This window comes from Chrysemys picta, chromosome 1 (genome assembly GCF_011386835.1).
Source record: "Chrysemys picta bellii isolate R12L10 chromosome 1, ASM1138683v2, whole genome shotgun sequence".
Lineage (NCBI taxonomy): Eukaryota > Metazoa > Chordata > Testudines > Emydidae > Chrysemys > Chrysemys picta.
The window spans coordinates 244,777,764-244,799,667 of NC_088791.1; the positions used below are offsets into that span (position 1 = coordinate 244,777,764).

Here is a 21,904-nt window from a genome sequence, read left to right on the forward strand (position 1 = left end):
TGGGTCTTTTCGCTTTGGACATGGACCCTGCTTCACTCTGTCAATCCCTTTAATTGGCAGCCACCACAACCAGGGACCCTGGGGGAGAGTGCAAGGAAAGGAACTTGTACCCTTTAGCTGGTACAAAATATTTCTGTTCTGTATGTTTCACTGCAGGAGGGATGGAGGGAGGTAGGGATTTGTCACAGTGCCCTGACTGGGTCCATAATGGCCTCGTTAAGTGGTAGAGCCACTCTAGAGGGGACCGCCGCCAAAATATCTAAGAGACTATGTATTGTCTCCTTGACCACCTCTGCTTGTATTCCCAAGTTTGAGGCTTCCCACGTTAACAAATCCTGGAATGCCTTGTGGTAGGGACATCCCTGCTGCCACCACTGCCTTGTCTGGGGAGGATGACAAAGAGGCTATGACAGCCAAGGAGCCTCCGTCACTTCCTCAATGTCAGCAAAGATCTGCGGTACTTCTTCCTGCCTAAGAAAAACTCGGGGGAGTGGTGTCAGCAGGGCCCTTTATACCAGTGATATGAGCGCGTAGCACCAGAGGACACTCAAGCCAACCCGATGGATACTAATAGGGGAAAAAAATCCCAGCAACTGTGCTCAGGGCATGCACACACCTACATTGGAATGGACACGTGCAAGCACTCGAAGAAGCACAACAGGTTGCACAGTTGTCAGTGAGGTTCTGCACCAAAAAAATTAAAAAAATTCTGCACACAATATTTTAAAATTCTGCAAATTTTATTGGTCAATAAATAAATATGGAGGCTCCAAAATGGCAGTGGGGAGCACAGGCCACTGGGTACATGGAGGTGGGCAATCACCCTGCAACTCTTCCCCCCCAGCCCTCAGTCCCAGGACATGGACTCAGCAGTGAGGCTGCACCTGACCTTGACACAGCGCAAGGCCTGGGCCTGCCCCAGAAACACCCCGGGAGCCCTGCCCCTCTGCGCAAGATGCACAGGTGTGGGCAGGCAGGCTGAGCCCGGCAAAATCCAAGTGTGGAGGGGCTTAGTGTGGTGGGAGCAGCTCAGTTTGGTGTCCAGGTATGGGGGGGTCTGGATGCACAGAGGCTTATTGAGGGTTCCTGGTGCAGGGGTAATGGGACTCTCCAGGGGGTCAAGGTGAAGTTGGTTGGGGATCAGAAGGAGGGGTCTGGGTGTGTCAGGTTCGGGGGAGGGGGGTCCAGGTGTAAGGGACTCATTGGGGTGGTCCAGGTGCAGGGGGATGGGATTCATCAGGATAGGGGTTTGAGTGCAGGGAGCTCAGCAGGAGGTGGCTTGGGTCCAAGGGTGGGGGTCTGGGTGCAGGGTAATGGGGCTTGGTGGGGGGTCTGGGTGCAGGTGGGCTCTGAAAGTAGGAAGTGAGGCTTGGCATGGGGGATTCAGGTGGAGGGCTCGGTACAGGGGTTCTGGGTGCGGAGGGGTGAGGCTTGGCAGGGGGGATTCAGGTGGAGGGCTCGGTACAGGGATTCTGGGTGCGGAGGGGTGAGGCTTGGCAGGGGGTCTGGATGCACAGGAGTTGAGCGGACGAGGGAACAACTCCCTATATAGTGACCCCTCACCCCATGGCTGAACAGCGATGGGGGCAGGAAGCGGAGTGTGTGTGCAGAGCTTCCTGCAGCCCGGGAAGGTTTCTGGGGATGGTCTGACCCAGACCCAGCCGCTCCTTGCAAGGAAGAGGATGTCCCATCCTTCCCTGCCCCGAGCCTAGACAGGGCTAGCAGCTGAGCCAGGTGCAGGGTAGGAGCTACTGGCTGGAGCATCCCCAGCCCTGCCACTCCCCTCCCCGCCATGGTGATTTACTTCAGGCACCCGAAGCAGCCAGCAGTGAAGTGACGTGCCCGTGCTGCTGGGGAGGGGTACGTGACCACTCTTGCAGCTTCCCTTTGCTTCCTTGTTAAAAAGTCACTTTTCTGCCGGGACACACACACACAAAAAAAAAAAAATTGGGGGCGACATGAATTCTGTGGAGACACAGTGGCGTAGAATTCTCAGAGGAGTAATCATTTGACTTGAAGAACCTTTATTACTGGTAATGATTAAGGCTAAGATTTTGTCGTGGTTATTTTTAGTAAAAAAAGTCATGGACAGGTCACGGGCAATAAACAAAAATTCATGGAAGCTGTGACCTGTCTGACTTTTGCTGATGCAGCTCCATAGTTTCCCCTGCCACCGTGGTGGCTAGGAGCTGCATGGTTCTCCCCCGGCCCCCAACCCTCCACAAGGCTGTCCCCAGTTGCTGAAACTCTGAGGAGGGCCCCCTGAGGAGGCTGTCGCCTGTTACTGGAACCCTGCCGGGGCCCCACTAGCTGCCAGCTCCAGTCCCACAGACCCAGAGGTTGAAGCAGAAAAGGTCATGGAGGTCTCTGGAAGTCCCGGCTTCCATGACCTCCATGACATAAACATAGCCTTAGAAATAATAAATGAGAAGTAAACAACAAATTTTGACTCAGAGAATCCAGGTTGACTTGTAGGGCTGGCAGTTTGAAAACAAAACCAAAAAGAATCTTTTCATTTGTAAACTGAGCAAATAATTAAACATGGAATTTACACATTGGCATTTTTACAGTCACAGAGTAGAATTACACTACATGAAGTGCGTAGCAATGGGAGTGCATTTCTTCTAAAAGGAAAAAACTAGAAAATGCAGAATAAGTGCATAATTTAAGGAAACCTTTCAGACTCAGAGCCCTGAAATTTCCATTCATAATTTTCTTAGATATTTATTTAACCAAAAACTATTCACTGATCATGCTGTAGCACCATCCACCTATATGAAGCTAAAAGTATTTGGGGGAAAGAGTACATTAGCAGGCCTCAGACTGCAGAAAGAAGGTGCAGGTTACTGGGTCAGGCCTTTCTGCCCTCATGGCAGATTGGTCGTAGCAGTCTTAATCTGGCAATTTATCATAAACATGAAAATCACCTGTGGCTAAAAGCGTTAAAATCAACGTGGGACTCCATTACAGAGGGATGTCATAAAAGAGAACACGACACCTTATACACGATGCTAAATATCTAAATACATGATGCTATTATCTATCAAGATTCTTATATTTTTGAGGAAGAGGGCCAGTTCAAACCATACAAAAACAAGCAAGCACCAATGCTCGGTATTATCAAAATAATATTCTTGGCTCCCCATCAAGTTAGTACATTACATAATAACAGCAATGCTCTTTTTTCTATTTTGTCTCATGTCACTAGTATGATGCTCAACCATTTTGAGAATTTATTACAGACATTTTTAATCAGTGCTGTCATTGGGACAATCCATATCTAAATTGCACCTACCTTCTTTATCTCCTCGAGCACTCCCTACAAGGAATCTGGATACTAGGGGTGTGCTGGATAAGGATAAACAAGTAGAAATGAAGACACTCTGTGTTGGTCTAATCTGTAGTAAATGTCCCCATAGTAAGCCAAAAGCAATCATCATAAGTGTCATATAACAGGGTCCTTGCAAAGATATCTTCCACACCTTGAGGATAACACACAGTTAGATTTGTATTGTATAACCTGAGGGTTATTCTCTCATTGATGAATGTTACATTGGTTTTCAATGCAAGTGAGTAGTAAAAGAGATCTATGGTATAACTTTACAGCCCCAAATCACATGGAAGTAATAGCCCCTCACTGCACAGCTCTGCTGAGACAGCACCTGGTAGACTATGTCCAGTGCTGGGTACCTCATTAGATGTATTAGACAAACTGGAGGGAGTTCAGAGAAGAGAAATGAAAATTAAAGGGATAGATGGCTTGACTTGGTAATTGTTGACAAACTGAACTATACGAACACCACGTAGGCAGAGGAATTATTTAGCATGATGCTAGGAGTAATGGGATAAAATAAAGAAAAGGGAAAAAAAAGTTAAATATCAGGAAAAACCTCCCAAATATGAGAACTACCATGCTTTTTAAGAGAAACCCCACCCCCCAAAATTATTTAAAACTAGACAGGACAAAACACTACAAAATATATTGTAGCAGGTACAACTCAATCCAGCAATGACAAAGTATGGACTAGTATACGGTTTAATAGGCCTTCATCTTTAACATCTGTAATTTATGAGTGTCTAGTGAATATAATTTATATAATTAAACTGAGGTACCCATATCATTGTCCACATATCAATAAAATAGATCTCCTTTTATGTGATCTCACTGACTTTGAACCATCAATCTAAAACAAACATAAGCCATGCAAAATGTGTCTTTTTAACTATTACTGTTATTTGTATTATTGTGCTCGTTTTAATAATTTTGTAACAATATATTTCCAATTAAAATTAATGTATCTTAACCTTATATCATAAAACCAGCTGCAGTTCCTGACTCTCTACATTAACAAGTCAACTTTTCTTTAACATATTTGTCCCTTTTTTGCTGAAGTCTGACTGTCTCAACATATAAATTAGGATATACTAAGATACATGTCTAATCAAGGGCCAACAGGCTCTAACAACACATTTCATCCAGTTCACTTTATGTTGTAAATCCATCATGTGGCGTTTAATACATTAACTATGCCTTGCAGGACACATGCCTGCTTCACAACATTGTGATGTCTACACCTCTACAACTGGATTCAACATCACAATATAATATATTTGGATTTCCCTGCAGTAAATGTGTGTTTTAATTTCCTAGAAATCATGAACTGTTCTGTGAAAATCAAGACAGATATTAAAATAGGCACTAGGATAACATTTTTTGCATTCTATCTCCTCCTTCACTCTCAGTACCTGAAGAAAGAACCAGAGATATTTCTCTTACTTTTAAAAATCATGGTCAAACTACATTAAGATATATTGTAGACAGGCTTTTAAATGCTGAAATATAATTGATAACTTCAACATCACCAATCAAATCCTGAAATGCAGAAGTTTTATACACAAATACCTTTCTTAGCCTTTCAGGGGAAAACTCCAGACCAACTAGGAACAGAGTGAAGAACACACCAAACTCTCCTAGTGTTTCCACTTGTACAATAGACTGCAAAATAAGAATATAAAATGTTCAGTGTACTAGTCTGCTTACTATAATATAATACACCTCTACCCCGATATAACGCTGTCCTCGGGAGCCAAAAAAGCGTACCGCGTTATAGGTGAAACCGCGTTATATCGAACTTGCTTTGATCCGCCGGAGTGCGCAGCCCTGCCCCCCTCGGAGCACTGTTTTACCGCATTATATTTGAATTCATGTTATATCGGGTCACATTATATCGGGGTAGAGGTGTATAATCACATCTACATTACTATTTTAGATAGGCAGTACCCACATTGTGGTCTTTGGAGCACTTACTGGTAGTCATATGGTGCTGGCTCTCTTTGTTCACAACTATTTCTGAAGGTGACCAGACTCTCTTTTACAAAGATGACTTACAAACAAGAAGGAACCTGCCTCTTTTTAGGGGCTGTTGCTACATAAAGAGTGGTGAAAAGGGAACAAGAACTGCCTTCAGGAATTGGAGCCACCAGTCACCATTAGGAGACAAATGTCCCGAGGAGTAGAAAAAAATAATGAAGCAGCTGGAGAACATTTCCAGAGGAGAAGGAAACCAACCATTAGGGAAGCAGGTGCAGGCCAAAACAAGGGGACCAGGTGGCAGAGATGCATGTACAGGGTGCAGCAAGGGGAGAGAAAAATAGAACAGATGGTAGGAAGAGATTAAATGAAGAGCAAAAGTAGGTATTAGTTTTTTTCAATAGGTGACTGAACATTTCACACTAAACAGCTAAAAATACATAAATACTTCCTTGCAGCAACGACAGCAGTTACTTTGAAAAGTGATATTGGCATGTTATGTGACTGGGAACAACGGGGGTGATAGCCTGCGCAATCGCACATAGGTAGTATTCTGCAAGAGAACCTCTCTATTAATAGGTGTTGCACACTATGAAAATTACAGCGGACCCCTGATCTGTTCTAAAACATCTTTATCACTAAACAGTCAAATTTTTGAGCATGTGTCAACTGTAAGTACATAGACTTTTATTTTTTAAATTACATATTCATTTACTTACCTTCTCTCCAATTTTCAATCCCTCACTTATTGGGCAAAAATCTCTCTTGGAAACTGAAGTTTTGCATGCTAAGTCTGCAAGTGGACTTTTGCTAAGATTGACAAAACTCATTTCAGCCATTTTTGTTTGTATTCTTCTAGGAATGCATGAAGGAAGTTGAAAACTTGAGTTTAAGACAAGTTTGTTGTTCCTCCAACAGATCATTTTATCGATAGTTTGGTGGGACTTAAAACAATCTTCTGTTCTCTGCTATTGCTACAATGGTCCCTAAACTCCCCCCCTTCTGCTTTGTCCTCACAGTTTACAGATTGCCTGAGACAGATGAAGCAAGAGGGAGACAACTAGACAGTCAGTGACAAATTTTATGCTGAGTCTGATTACAAAATACATTTTTTTAAAGATTTTATTCTGTGGCTATGCAGAAAGCAAAGAAAGATTTCAAAGCACTCAAGTTTGCAGAGGCCAATGCTGAGCATTGCTGAAAATCCCACCTGTAACATTATCAGCCGTCAGTATTTGACAGTGATTATAAATAAATGCACTAATATAATTTTGTTAGAACCTGACAAGTGCATGACTAATTGCATTAAAATTAATTTAAAGGTGAAGAGACCAATGCCATTATTCAGTGGACACGTTGTGTTCTGAAAATGTAAATGGTCACTGAAGTCAATGGGAGCAGAGTTAAGCCAATGCCAAGTACTTTTGAAACTACCACCCATAAGTTAATTTTCATCTATAAAGTTTTGAATTCTAAAAATGTTCAATGTATTTTGTCTACAAAAGGAATTCATAACAATCCTTGTGTGGTTTGCATTAAATACTTCTTCAGTGTTTGTAAAGCACTTTGAGATCTTTTGATTACAGTTTCATAGATCAATTTTTACTCAACTAATTTCCCATTTTATAGCAGGGGAAACAGGCCTAGAACTCCTGTTTACATAGACAAGAATTTCACACAGTGTTTTTTTTCTCTTGTGTTTTTGGCAAATAAATGTAAGGTGTTTTTGGCAATAATTCTGACAGATTTAAATTTAAATTAGAGATTCTGAAAGGGCTGAACTTGGTAAATTTGTAAATAAATGCCTATTAATTGCACTTATTGAATATGGATTGATGTCTCCTGAGCTAAATGTACATGAAGCCAAAGGCAGTCCTAAATCACACCTCAGGGGACACATTTCTCTGATGTCTTCATAAGGGAGGGAGCCTCCGCCTAGCTACTATAGTGCTTTGTAGTGCTGAATATTTTCTCTGCCTATAATTCATTCCAATAGACTCAAGTTGGTGTTCTTCTCTCTGCTATTCAGAAGCGCTGTGGTTGTATCTCTGTGATCACTCTGCCACCTCTTTGCCTTTCATTGCAGGGAGAAAATGACACAGTGACAGCAAAGTGGAGATGGCAGATGCCTCTCTTCCCGTAGCAACAGCATCACCACTTAATACTTCTCAACCGTTAGAAGATTCAGAGCAAGAGAGGTAGATAGAAAATGGAATAAAACACCACCATTGATTAGGGGAACTGAGAGATGTTCTCTCTGCCTCCCCAGACTAGAATGTAGCCTGCCTCTCCCCTCCTCCTACAGGCCACATCCTTCTCAAACTCAGAGGCGATAGCATAAATAAATAAAATTCACTAACCTAAGAATTATTTCACACTATCTTACTCTGGAGAAAGATGACAGATCACAGGAGAAGACTTGAAGAAGAGCTCTACATAAGCTCAAAAGCTTGTCTCTCTCACCAACAGAAGTTGGTCCAATAAAAGATATTACTTCATCCACCTTGTCTTGCTAATATCCAGGGACCAACATGGCTACAATACTGCATAGATCACAGGAGAGCTCCTGAGTAGGAGCAATTATAATACGGAAAAGTAGAGTTTTATTCCAACTCCACAGGGAAACAATTTCTCAATGTAATTAGCCTAGCGAAAACTCCCTTTCTTTCATTTAAAAATAGAAAGTTTCTATCCTTCATGGGGATGGAGAAAAACTTGAAAACATGAATGAATGCTAAAGGATCCGAAATCAGAAGGCAAATAAACACCAGACGTAGTCTCTTGAAAATCCTATGATTTTCTGGGGCCTCTCATGATTTTTGAACAATGGAAGTTGGCAATACTGTAAAACTTTAAAAAAATTGTTAAAGCAACCCTAAAAATGAAGGCAGGCATAACAAAAAAAAATAAATACAAGACTCTCACTCTCTTACCTTAATGCTGTTTAATCCTGATGGTCCCAAGAGTATTCCACAAATGATGTACCCAAACATGGTTGGCAATCCTATCATTGTGCACAGCCAGCCACATGGCAAAGATAACATTCCTATGGTCACAATATCCTAGTGTATAAAATTGATTAATATATTAATATAAAAGTCATGAGGAAGTTGTGGTGAAATTAAGGGCTATTCCCAACCTTAAAGTTTAGTGGCAATGTAAAAATACATTTATATAATATAATATCTTCCATCCACAGAGTTCAAAACATGTTACAGATATGAATGAATTGAGCCTCAAAACTCTTACGTAGTAAGCATCACCACCACCACTTACAGATTAAGAAACTGAGGAACAGAGTTGTGTTTTGTAAATTTAATAGACATTGCCTGTTTTTGCAATTGAGATGATTAAAAAAGTAATTTTTTTTAACCTGTAATTGAGGTTTCTGTATATTAGACACAACTCTGGAAAGCTGCTCTCAGCACACAAGTCAGAAAGAAAGATCTGACACACAGATCAGTCAGTGATATGCCAAAAGTTTTGGCTCTAAGGACTTTTAATCCTGCCATGTCTCTCTTGACCTTCCCAAATGAAGCTTCCATAAGAGAGAAATACAAGGAAATATTAAAGGAAGAGCTAAATCCATAATAATAAAAAGTATCAGTCAGAAGTAGCTCATACTCCAAAATTAAAAACCAACCAACTGTAGTAAAAAAATTCAAAATGAACAACAAGAATGCTAATGAACCATGTATATCAAAGAATTAAATATCTGCAATACTAATGAGAGACCTTCCAAACTGGCATTATCCAAAATACAGAAACTCATTTACATATAAACATTCTAACTTCTGCAATTTCTGGATTCATCAGTCTGGAATATGTCCCTTACAGGAGAGAATGGCGGGGGTTCATGTAGCAAAGTCTTCAGACAACTGATCTCAAAACTGGCCAAAAATGTGGCAAAAACATCTCAGTAGATATATTAAGTGTTGGTCTGGTGAAAAAGTATAGAAAAGACTACAGGTTTGCATCTCTAATTCTATCCAGGGCTCCCCTCTCACATCCCAAAAAGGAGGCGGTCCCAGGCTTTCATACTACAAGTTCTAAATCAGATAACCTTTGCACCTTTCTTTGCCCATTTCTTTCTTCTAATAATTTAGCTAGAGAAAAACAAAGGAAGTTTTATGTCTCCTACCGGAAAGTGAACAGACAGAACAGAGTTTCGTACGTCTTGCAAAAGATTCTGCAGCACCACCACAGATTCATTGGAACTGCAAACTGATCTGAAGATTGAAGGTCCTGGAACAAGAGAATGCTCTAAGACCCTTTTAGGCAATGGTTCACATTCCTGATGAAAGGGAAATGACTCACTACGAGGGAGGAAACACAAGAAATGTGTGTTTGGGAGAGACAGGGCAAGACCAAGAATCCTTTACACCAAAACATCTGGTGCATGTTGACTGGTGGTTCTGCTAGAAACTCACATGATGAGAATAACTGATAGAAGTTTTCCAGACTGGTATTATTAGATTGCCGAAAATTTTGATTTTAAACTAGTCTTAGTATGAACAGTACAAAGGGCTGAAAGAAGACTAGTGTTTTTGCCTTGTCTGAAGAAATGTTTTAATTTTTTTTTTTTTAAAGATTTGATTTTAAAAAGTTAAGGGCTGATAATAGTGTTCTGAACATGTAAAACACATTCTTTTCCTTATCTTCAGGAAGATCAAGTTAAGCCCAAAACTAAGTTTTTGATAAGGGAAGAAGGGTGGAATTTGAGAACTTTTCCATTTCTAGATCACAATAGACAATACTCTAAATAGATGTATAACAATTTACCTTTATGAAATGGTGATCAGCACGAGGGATGGTTGAATCCCTGGGCTTGGTAAGTATATACTGATTGTTTTGGGAATCAATAAGCATACTAAGACCCAGGTCATCTTCCACTTTTCTTTTTGAAATATTTCTCTTGGAGTCTGCTTCATCTTCTTCCACTCTTAAAACTGCTTCAAAGTTAACACCTCTCACCTGGCAGAAAGAAAGCATTTCTCAGTAGAAAAGTAGATATTCAAGTCTCAGACTGATATTTTTACACAATCTGCTTTTTATATAACAAACATATAAACAAGTTCAAATACTGATTAGCTATTGAGGGTTTGTTGTAATAAAGTTAATACAATTAGGAATTTAGGGAATACAGACACTGATGGGGGCAGGCATGTATGGCACCAGAGTGACGTCAGTGTTGGAAGGGAGGCAGTATGGCCTAGTATATAATGCATCAGACTGGAATTTAGGAGACAAGGTTCTATTCCTGGCTCTGCCATTGATCTGCTGAGTGACCATGGGCAAGTCACATCACTTGCCCTGTACCTCAGTTTCCCCATATGTAAAATGGGGATAATACTGATCTTTCTAAAGCGCTTTGAGATTTACAGATGAAAGGTGCTATATAAGCGCTAGGTGTTATTAATTAAAAGTGAGTGTTGAGGACTCTGAACATCTAATGGGCCAAGGGCTACTTCTAGATTTTGTCTCCTAAAGGAGTATTTATTGTATGTGGATTGCACATGACAAAGTCCTATTTGCCTGTTTTATGTGCGATTGCTGTTATCTTGCATAAGAGGCTTAACAGAATTATTTTTCTTTCCTTTTTATAAGAACATAAGAATGGCCATACTGGGTCAGACCACAGGTCCATCTAGCTCATTATCCGGTCTTCCAACAATGGCCAATGCCAGATGCTCCAGAGGGAATGAACAGAACAGGTAATCAAGTGATTCTTCCCGTTGCCCATTCCCTTCTGGCAAACAGAGGCTAGGGATACCATCCCTATTGTGTTATGCTAGTTGGTTATATTTTTGATAAAAACTTATGTTTAGATTACTGAGTCTCTGTTAATAGTGCTCTTTTCCTTACAAAAGTCTGGTTTGTAGCCCAAGCTGGTATAGTTACATGTTTTAGTTTAAGAAAAATTACAAGAAAATACTGAATGCTTCTTGCTAAACTGAAGTGGGGACCTGAGAAGGCCTCCGACTGGTACTTGATTCCTTCTCCCCCACTAGCAGGAGCACAGGGAGGAAAAGAGAAAAGAAATCATTGGAGAAAAAGCAGCCATTCAACCTCTTGCCAATAAGCAGGAAGGGGTCTGCAGACAAACCTGGCCTCCTTCCACACAGCCTGACGCCATTAGGCTGTACCACTACTAGCAGGGGTAACAGAACACAGTGCTATTGCCAACTACTCCCTGGTCACTGGTGCCCCTGCTAACCATGACCCCCCATCTACAAGGATGGGCCAGCCTAGAGTAGAGAAAAACATAACAGCTAGTTGCTTCCCAGCAGGAGGCCACCATGAAAGAGGCCTAGAGAGGCCCTGGCTCCCTCCTAAAGGACAACTTCCAGTCCCCCATAACAGAACTCATGAACTGCACAGACCTTGCACCAGGAACTGCAAGCCAACAAAAGCCTTTCCCACCAGAACTTCCAAGAGTAGAAGCCAAGGCCAAAAAGCTGCGACCTTATGTTCAGATAATAGAGCCTCTCCAGTCAGTCCTAAGGAAGGCTGATGGAAGGCATGGAGAAATGGATGTGTTCCCTCCTCCAACACACACACAAGGTTAACCTGGGGATTGTTTCTTTCCCCCAGTCTCCCACACCCACAGAGCCATTGGAAGTAGTCCAAGAGACTGAAAGCAGATGAAGTCCAAGTGGAAAAAAGCCACTGGAAACGCAACAGAGGTGTTTCATGCCCTTACCTTGCACGCTATTGCTTTTTTCAGACTGTGAAACCTAATTTCAAGGGTTCTCCTTCTCCCATTATATTCTCAACAAAAATGGAGAGAAAAAAAATCAGAAATAAAAATGGAGGCTAATTTTAACAGGGTGAGCCTGTATTTTGAGAGCCTAGAGACCCCAAATAACATGGGGCTAGAGGACCCTGAACAGTTATGTCAACATCATGATGTGCAAGTTTGTTCCACAACATAATACACCTCTACCCCGATATAACGCTGTCCTCGGGAGCCAAAAAAATCTTACCGAGTTATAGGTGAAACCGCGTTATATCAAACTTGCTTTGATCCACCGGAGTACGCAGCCCCGCCCCCCCCCACAGCGCTGCTTTACCGCGTTATATCCAAATTATGTTATATAGGGCCGCGTTATATCGGGGTAGAGGTGTAGTTAAAAGTGGCAACCATATTTAAGAGACAAAAAATATTAGTGATAAGGGAGATGGCTGAGAGAACCTGCTTCCTGGAAAGCAGTCAAAATAGCTCTAAATAAGCAATTTCTTCTGTGGGAATCAGGGGACATGAAAGATACGCAATAAGGTCAAATATTTTAAAGTTGTCACTAAATTACCACCACTATTTATTACATCTGACAAAAGTAGCATCAATGCAATGCTTTGTTAGATCTAAAAATGAAAGTATATGAATTAAAAAGCAGAATGATTTCTACAATGTCACTTACTGATTTGTTGTCATCAAAGGCATGTTCTTCTATTTCCTCTTCCAGCCTATCGGCTGCTTTCCTAACATCTTCAAGAATTTCATCTAGCATGGACAGGCTTTTATTTTGATGCTGCATGTTCTTAAGGGCTTCAACCTGATGTTTTTCTGCTGCTAAAAGTTCAACATACTCGGTTTCCTCCTGTTGGATTTTACAGCAAATAACAATGGAGTTTTTATTTGATCTTTGAACAGGACAACATTTCACCTTATTAACATATATTTATACTATTTTTGAAACAAAACATTTTACAAGAATTAGAACTTCATAGCAAATGTTATGAAAATAATTCTACTAAGACTTCACAGTTGTTTTTCTACCTTTTATTTGTTACTTGAACAGACTCATCCACCAGTTCTTACAGATGGGTTCCTCTGTTGTTTTACAACATTTAAAAGCAGTTGGAAAGCTGAGGACCAGAGGGGACACCATAAGAAACTCGCTAGAAGATATATTAATTCCAATGCCAAGTACAATTGACAAAATATACTTTAGCAAGGAAGTTAGAGCATAGTGAAGTAAAAAGTATGACTTCACTAGCTATTACCAAGCAAACAAATATAATGGAAAATATGCTCGAAGTTTTATAAACCTCTATATAAAATCAGGAAATTGTTAATAAAAGACCACAATTGTGCAACCATAAACAGAAAAAACATGAACATGTCAAGTGAGCTCAGAAAAAGGAAGATGAGATTTATAAGCATGCTTTCAAACAACAGAAATTAGCAGGTAAGAAAACATTTCTTTTTCAAAGATGCATCTGCTAACCCTTAGCTAATCAGAAAAAGTATTTACACTGAGAAAAAGCATTTTAAATAGAGAACAAGATGAAACAAAAAGGTAAGCCTGTGTTTGGTTTGGCTGTGACCTAGAGATCCCTCTGCTAAATAAAGTATCAGATACCAACCAGAGATCCAATTTATAGCACTTGGAAAAAGCAGAGATCAACAATCAAGTAGCTGTCTTGCATAAATGGTTGAGGTTCCTGCTCACTCTGTATAAAAAGACACTGCTGTATTATGTGCCCTGATGTCAGAAGGCAATTAAATGCCGGATTTCTTGTGCACCTTTCCAGTTCAATGTCTTATGTATTAAGGTCTGGTCCACACTAACCCCCCACTTCGAACTAAGATACGCAACTTCAGCTACGTGAATAACGTAGCTGAAGTCGAAGTACCTTAGTTCGAACTTACAGCGGTCCAGACGCGGCAGGGAGGCTCCCCCATCGACTCCGCGTACTCCTCTCGCGGAGCAGGAGTACCGGCGTCAACAGCGAGCACTTCCGGGATCGATCCAGGATCAATTTATCGCGTCTAGACAAGGCGCGATAAATCGATCCCAGAAGATCGATTGCTTACCGACAGACCCGGAGGTAAGTATAGACCTACCCTTAGTCTGAAGTCTTTTGGTACCTGCACTTCAGATGCAAGGAAAAACAAAGTGCTGACATCTTGTGATTCAGTACATTACAAATATAACTGTTACGGCTTCACTGTCAAATTTTAGCAGTTTCTCCTTCTCTGGAATTTCAGGTGCAGAAAGGATAGCAGAACAATGGAAGGTGCAATATTATCTATTGACAGTGCACCAGCATAAATAGGCTCCTGGTCAAGGTTATAACTACTAAGGGCTTGGCTACACTTGCAGATGTAGAGCGCTGGGAGTTAAACCAGCCTTCGGAGACCACAGCAGGGGAAACGCTGCTGTGTGTTTACACCGTCAGCTGCAAGCGCAGTGGCGTGGCCACTGTGACGGGTTGGATCACAGAAACCCCCTTGGGAGCTGCCACCCTATGTGCAAAGACTACCCCTGCTTCTGTTTTCCCTGCCAGCTCAGGACTCCAGCACCCTGTCTTGCTGAGCCAGACACTCCTGTTTGGCTCCAGACACAGATCCAGGGTCTGAATCACTTGTCCCAAAGCTGCAAGTTTACCTGAAAACAGCTCACAGTAGAGTGCTTGTCTTTAGCACTCAGATGCCCAACTCCCAGTGGGGTCTAAACCCAGATAAATCCGTTTTACCCTGCATAAAGCTTATGCAGGGCAAACTCATAAATTGTTCGCCCTCTATAACACTGATAGAGAGATATGCACAGTTGTTTGCTCCCTCAGGTATTAATACATACTCCGAGTAAATTACTGAATAAAAAGTGATTTTATTAAATACAGACAGTAAGATTTAAGTGGTTCAAAGTAGTAACAGACAGAACAAAGTAAGTCACCAAGCAAAATAAAATAAAATGCACAGATCTATGCCTAATCAAACTGAATACAGATAATTTCCTCACCAGTTCCAGAGTGCTCCCTTTTACAGGCTAAGCTCCTTTTAGCCTGGGTCCAGCAATCACTCACACCCCCTGTAGTTACTGTCCTTTGTTTCAGTCTCCTTCAAGTATCCTGGGGGGGGGTGGAGAGGCTCCTTCTTTAGCCAGCTGAAGACAAAATGGAGGGGTCTCCCCTGGGTTTAAATAGACTCTCTCTTGTGGGTGGAGACCCCCCTCCTCCCTCCTCTGCAAAGTCCAGCTCCAAGATGGAGTTTTGGAGTCACCTGGGCAAGTCACATGCCCCTGCATGACTCAGTCTTTGCAGGCCGACGCCATTGTCCACATGGCATCTTGCATGTCTCCAGGAAGACTTCTCATGTGGATTGCAGCATTCCAAGATGCATTGTTCCCCAAGTGTTTCTTGATCAGGTACTTAACCTGGCGCATTCCTTCCTAAAGAAGCTGACCAAATGCCTCACAAAGCTTACTTAAAAATCAGGCAAGCATATAGCCCATATTCTTAACCTCGAGTAGAAAATGATATATATGTACAAATTGGATGAATAGATATAGTAGACCATAACCTTTACGGAGATATGTTACATGGCACAGGCCGCACAAAACATATTCCAGCTATGTCATCCATACATTTATAAGCACCCCCTCCCCATAAAGCCTTATGGGGTACACTGTCACAGCCACATTAGCTAGGGTTACCATACGTCTGTTTTTTCCCCGGACATGTCCAGCTTTTTGGTCCTCAAATCCCCATCCGAGAGGAATTTACAAAAAGCAGGACATGTCTGGGAAAATAGGGAGGCATGGTAAGGGGACCGCCTCCTCCCTGGGCTCCAACTTTCCGGGCCAGGCGGCGGCTGTTCATTCTCCCCACCTGGGCAGCCGGACTCGGAAGCAGCCGCTGCTGCAGCTCCCACTGCTGCGGGGGGGAAGTGGCCAAGCATGTGGTGCTCGGCAACTGTGGCTCTGGCGCCCGGGGCGTGAACCCCCTGAGCCCGAGCCTGCTGCGGGGACCCAGCTGGTGCAATCCTGCAGGCGGCCCTGGAGTGCGGGCAGCAGGCCCCAGCCCCCCAGTCCCGCTCGGGTCCCGCAGAGGAACAAATGGGGCTGCCGATGCCTCCGCCCTGGGGCCGCCCGCGGGATTGCACCAGACGCTACTGGCCAGGAGCTGGGCGCAGCGTGTGCGCTGCTGGGTCCCCACAGCGGGCCCGGGCCAAGGCGCCAGAGCTGCAGCCGCCGAGCGCCACGTGCTTGGCCGCTTCCTCCCCCCGCAGCAGTGGCAGCTGCAGCAGCTACTCCCGCGTCCAGCTGCCCAGGTAGAAAGAAGGAACAGGCGCTGCCTGGCCCCGCGGGCCGCCCCCCATCTCTCCCTCCAGGTACCGCGCCCGAGTCCTGCCTGCGCTCGGGGCCAGGCCAGACTGACTCACTCCTGCCCCACGCTCTCCCTGCATCTCCCGGGCCTCCCTCTGCTGCCGTTTTTTTTTTTTTTTTGCTCTGGTCACCCTGGGGGCGGAGTTGGGGCAGGGAAGGAGCACCGTGGAGTGTCCTCTTTTTACAGGATTGAAATGTGGTAACTCTACATTAGCAGCTCTTGCAATGCCACAAAGAGCAGTGCATTGTGGTAGCTATCCCTGTGTGCAAGTGGCTGAAGCGTGCTTTTCAAATTGGGGGGCGGGGGGAGGGAAAGGATGGAGTGCAACAGGGAATGGGTTGTGTGTATGTGGGGGGAGAGACAGTGTGTTTTGGGGGGCAGAGAGTGTGTCAGCATGCTGTTTTGTAAGTTCAGACAACAGCAGACACCCCCTTCCCGCCCCCCGTCTCTCTCTCCCACACACACACACACACACACAGCCACAGCAGCATTCCACAGTAATGGTTTGCTTTGTCCCGGAGCAGATAAGCATGCCAGCTGTCAGAAATGGAGCTTTGAAAGGGGATATCTGCATGCCGGCAGCAGAGTTCAAAACAATGACCAAAGTGGCCACTTGACTTCAGGGGATTATGGGACGTTTCCGGAGGCCAATCACAGCGCAGTAATGCAACATGTCCTCCACACTGACTCCCGGGCGTTTCAGTCAGGGTGCAGCAAGCTTTATGCTTCTCGTGGAGGTGGATTACCAGGAGCGCTCCAGCTGCAGAGTCCAGACACTCCAAGTGCCTTGCCAGTGTGGACACCTCAGGAGTTAGGGCACCCGTGGCTGATTTAATGCGCTCTAACTTGCAAGTGTAGCCAAGCCCTAAGATTGCAACCCTTAATAGAGAAGTAGTTACTGAAGCAAGAGATTTAAAGGATGCTCTGTCAACAGGGTGGAGTGATTTCAATCAAGGCCATTTAAATCACCAACTGGAAAGCCTTGATTTAAATAATTGATTTTAATCAACTTTTCTATTTGTACTTGTAATTTTATAAAGAAAGGTGCATTCTCATTGACTGATATAACCATTAAAACATCTTAATTTACAACTAGAGTCTTTTTACCAAATCTAGTGCATCTTTCTGTTACCTAGGAGGGTACATTATAACTATATATGTTTTATTTAAGCAATTCTATTGCTTAATATTTTCATATTCTTATTAACTGTACATTTTAGTAGGTTAGAAAATGGTAAATGATATATTGCTTATTAAGCAATTAACTTTTTCTCATGATTTGTGTCAAGGTGCATTAGGATGGTAACTGGAATTTAATTAAAAACACAATAGTATATCCAATTTATTTTTATTAAACAAAATAAGAGATTTATCCAAAACATTTAAAGTTATCACAACATGCAGCACATTTACAAATAAAAGATTTATTAAAACAGTAGGATTAGCCATAGCCAGTGAATTAATATTTCAAGTCAGCCTTGAGAAAAATTTCAAATATGCGTAAGTGAAAATGACTGAAGCTTAAGTTCCTCCTCACCTAAGTCTATTCAAAATGATAGGCTGACCTATTGTGCCAGATTTATAAAGCTTGACTTCAAAAGCTAGATGTTTTTCTCCTGATTCTTCATATAGAAAAGTAGCCTTTAACTCAATGTTTTTGATAAAGGCTCATGGATTCAGCATATTTATTTTTAAATAAAAGTTTTAAGAAATGTTACTAAGTTTAGGCCTTAACATATTTTGTATTAAGTTTTCTTTTTAAAAATAAATGTTTAAAATTAAATCTGAATTTGTTATAATTTAAATAAAATAAAAAAATCCAGTTTAAATTTAAAAAATTGGGTTTTTTCCAAAAGAATTGTTGATTTTTAATCCGTCCTCTCGGTCAGAGCACAAAATATTACGTTGAGTTTCTTTGGGATAGGGAAGAGAATGAAGGTGGTACAGGGAAACAAACATTTTTAAGAGACTGAGATGCAGTAATTTAGCGAGAGCATATAAGTATTTAGAAAATAGAATGTGATGACAGGCTTCTGCTTTTATTTGGATCCAAAACACTAATGACAGCCACTATCTGGACCTTAATGGACCTAACACCAAGACCAAGCATAAAAAAATTGTATTGCATGTAGCACGAGACATGAGCGGTTCTTTCTTCTATAGATAACATTGTTCTCCCCTTGATGCAGAAGACAAGTCCATCCCATTTAGTGACAACAATCTGTTCAGAGCAACCCTGTCATTTCAGATTATCCCTTTAAAACTCTTTCCAGTCAAAGACTCCACGTTGTGATGAAAACCCTGGCCTTGGTGTGCAGATTTGTTTATTAACAGGTTTAGAATTGCCAGAACCCACAGTCTCACTGGCATGATGAAACTTACCATTTGCCAGAAAGATCTCTGACAATGTTCCTAGAATAAGTGGAGTTGGGGGGGAATTTAATAGCAAATATGGCCAGGCCAAATGTCAATAGCTTTAGCTCTTCTGTGTAGTCCCCTGGTCAAGAATATTTGCACTTTCCTATTTTTCCTGGGAGACTGCATGCTTCCCAACCCTTTATAGATCTCTGCTAGAAAGCACCGCTTGAAGGGTAAAAACCTCTCCCAGCAATTCTAAATCTGATGCACAGACACTCTCCTTGGACAGTGAGATGAATATAGGATGCCTTTAGCATCCAGGTAATTTTTCCTTACAAGAGGAGCAATTCATGCCAGCTCCTCCCCTAGGTCAGGGCAAACTGGAGAAAAAACAAGTTAGAGATCAACTGTGGTAAAGTAAATAAGGCTATAAACTGAAAACAGGGATTAGCTACACTGAACCAGGGGTCGGCCACCCGCTGCATGCGTGCCAAAGGCAGCACACGAGCCGATTTTTACTGGCACACTGCTGCCAGCCAGGGTCCCAGCCGCCGCCCCCGCTCAGCCCGCTGCTGGCCTGGGCTGAGCAGGGTCGGCAGCCGGGACCCCGGCTGGCAGGAGCTGGCGGACGGAACCCCAGACCAGAGCCCGTCACCAGTCTGGGGTTCTGTCCACCGCTGTAGTATATTAAATTTCTCCCTGTAGGAATGTGCTACTTGCGGAGCACCAGAACTGGCAGCCGTAAGTAGTACACCATAAGAAGCACATTCCTACGGGGAGAAATGTAATCCCTACCCGTGTGTAGTGTAAGGCTGTGCCTCTCCAAACAGCCCGCCCCCTATCCGCCCCCTCACTGCCCCCCTTATAACCCCTGACTCCTCCCCCCCCCCCCCCCCAACTCCTTGTCCCCTGACCACCCCCTCTCGGAACCTCCCGCCCCCTGACTGCCCTCCTCAGAACCCTCCACCCATCCAACCCCCCTGCTCCCTGTCCCTGACTGTCCCTACCCCTATCCACACCCCTGACCCCGACAGGCCCCCCACGACTCCCACGCCTATTCAACCACCCCTGTTCCCAGTCTCCTTACCATGCCACTGAGAGCATCAGGACTGGCAGCTGTAAGTAGTACACCTTAAGTAGCACATTCCTATGGGGAGCAATTTAATACACTACACCCGGCAAATAAAATTATGTTAAGGTATAACTAAGCAGAACTCAAGTTTCACTATATAAACTGAGGTCCAAGAAGACGACCACCAGCTGGGAAGGAAAAAGAAAGGAAAAGGAGGAAAGACCTCAAAGAAGAAGAACTCACCCCCCAAGAGACCGCCTAAAATCAGAGCTGCTAAGAATCCTCTGCACAACTGTGACGTGCAGCAGCCAGAACCCAGATGAGACCGACCTTGCCTGGCCAACAGGGAAAGTCTGCCTGCATGATCAGGATTGGTGAGCATAGCATTGTATGCTTAGCATGTGTATTTTGCTTTTTAATTGTTAATAAATAGACGATAAGAATATTACTATGTAAGGCTCTTTCACTGGTAAAAAGATCCTGCAAACCCACAGAAGAATATGCCCAGAGCCCTAAGAACTGGGTAAGGGTGGGGGTGCCTAAATCAGCCAGGTTATGCCTTGTGCCTTAGGAACTGGGTAAAGGTGAGTGCCCTTGAGTGTGTGGGTACCAAGAATGGGACCAACCAGCAAGATTTAAGGGCAATCCCCCGCTGAGAACCCACCCTCTGCTATTAGGAAAGGGGAGAGTGGTAGAGTTACTATCAGAATATGTCGCTGGACAATGCTTGGCAGCTTTGTTTTTTGTATCAGCATCTGGCTAGTAGGTGCCTGGTAAATCTGAAGTTACTGAAAGAGAAATGGAACTTTTGGTCACTTCTCCATCCTCTAGAGCAGTGGTCCCCAACGCGGTGCCTGTGGGTGCCATGGTGCCCGCCAGGGCATTTATGTGCGCCCGCCTAGTGACATGGTGTGAAAAGTAGTGCCCAGCAGGGGAGAGAAGCCGCGGCCCCGTGCCTGCCGGGGACAGAACTCCGGGGCTGCAGGCACCGGTGTTTTCTGTCCCCGGCAGGCGCAGGGCCGTGGCTTCTCTCTGCGCTGACCAGAACCGCAAAAAAAGCAGCGGCTAGGACGGCCGCTGCCCAAAGTGCCAAAGCGCAAAAAAACCAAAAACCCACTCGAACTCTGCCACCCCAAGAATGGACGGAATGCCGCCCCAGGCAGGTGCTTGCTCTGCTGTACCTGGAGCCAGCCCTATATGCGAGTATTCTTCTGCTGCACTGATACTGCTGTTTTCTTGTGCTTTGCGATTTTTTTTTTTTTTTTTTTTAAACATTTTGCCCCAAAAATTAGTGGTTCAAATAAAAGACAACATACGTATTTCAACGCAGAGTGGGAAAAATCCTATTGTTTTATTGAAAATAAAGGGAAAAATGTGTTTGCTTATTGTGTGGTGGTACTGTTGCAGTGCCGAAAAAACATAACGAACGCCATTTCCAAACTAATCACGGCTCTTTTGACATTAGCCATCCACTTAAATCTGAGTTGAGAAAGAAGAAAAATCAATCAACTCAAATCAAACCTATTTGCCCAGCAATCTGTTTTCACTAGACAAGTGGTAAAGTCTAAAAGTGCTACTATTGCTTCCTTTAAAATTGCTCATCTGCTCGCAAAGAAGAAAAAACCCTTTCAAGATGGTGAATTGTTGAAGGAAGCATTTTTGACTGGTGCTGATTGCCTGTTTCAAGGATTTCTTAACAAGCGTGATATTTTGTCAGCAACACAAGACTTGTAGTTATCAAACAACACAGTTACGAGGAGGATACATGCAATTTCAAGTGACATGCAAACTCAGCTAAAGGATGACTTGGAAATGTGTGACTGGTTTTCACTGCAGTTCAATGAGTTGACAGATATATCGGATACAGTGCAGTTGGCAGTTATGGTGAGGATGGTATTTAGTGACTTCACCGTAAAAGAAGAGTTACTAAAAGTATTGCCTATGAAGGGGTGAACAAAGGATGAGGACATCTATAATTTATTCAAATCACACACATCAATTAGTATGCCACTACACAAGCTGTCTGCGATCACCACGGATGGGGCACC

At 43.2% G+C, this 21,904-nt stretch overlaps 1 protein-coding gene across 5 annotated transcripts in view; it reads right to left on the bottom strand.

Annotated features, from left to right (window-relative positions):
• TMCO3 (transmembrane and coiled-coil domains 3) overlaps positions 1-21,904 on the bottom strand; it is a 63,777-nt gene that overhangs the window by 26,357 nt on the left and 15,516 nt on the right. For all 5 annotated transcript variants that reach the window (XM_065580992.1, XM_065580991.1, XM_005309891.5 and 2 more), the window contains 5 exons: positions 12,733-12,912; positions 10,094-10,285; positions 8,245-8,373; positions 4,904-4,996; positions 3,296-3,482 (listed from right to left, as the gene is read on the bottom strand). In XM_065580992.1, coding sequence (XP_065437064.1) covers positions 3,296-3,482; positions 4,904-4,996; positions 8,245-8,373; positions 10,094-10,285; positions 12,733-12,912 — 781 coding nt within the window. The remainder of the gene's footprint in view (positions 1-3,295; positions 3,483-4,903; positions 4,997-8,244; positions 8,374-10,093; positions 10,286-12,732; positions 12,913-21,904) is intronic.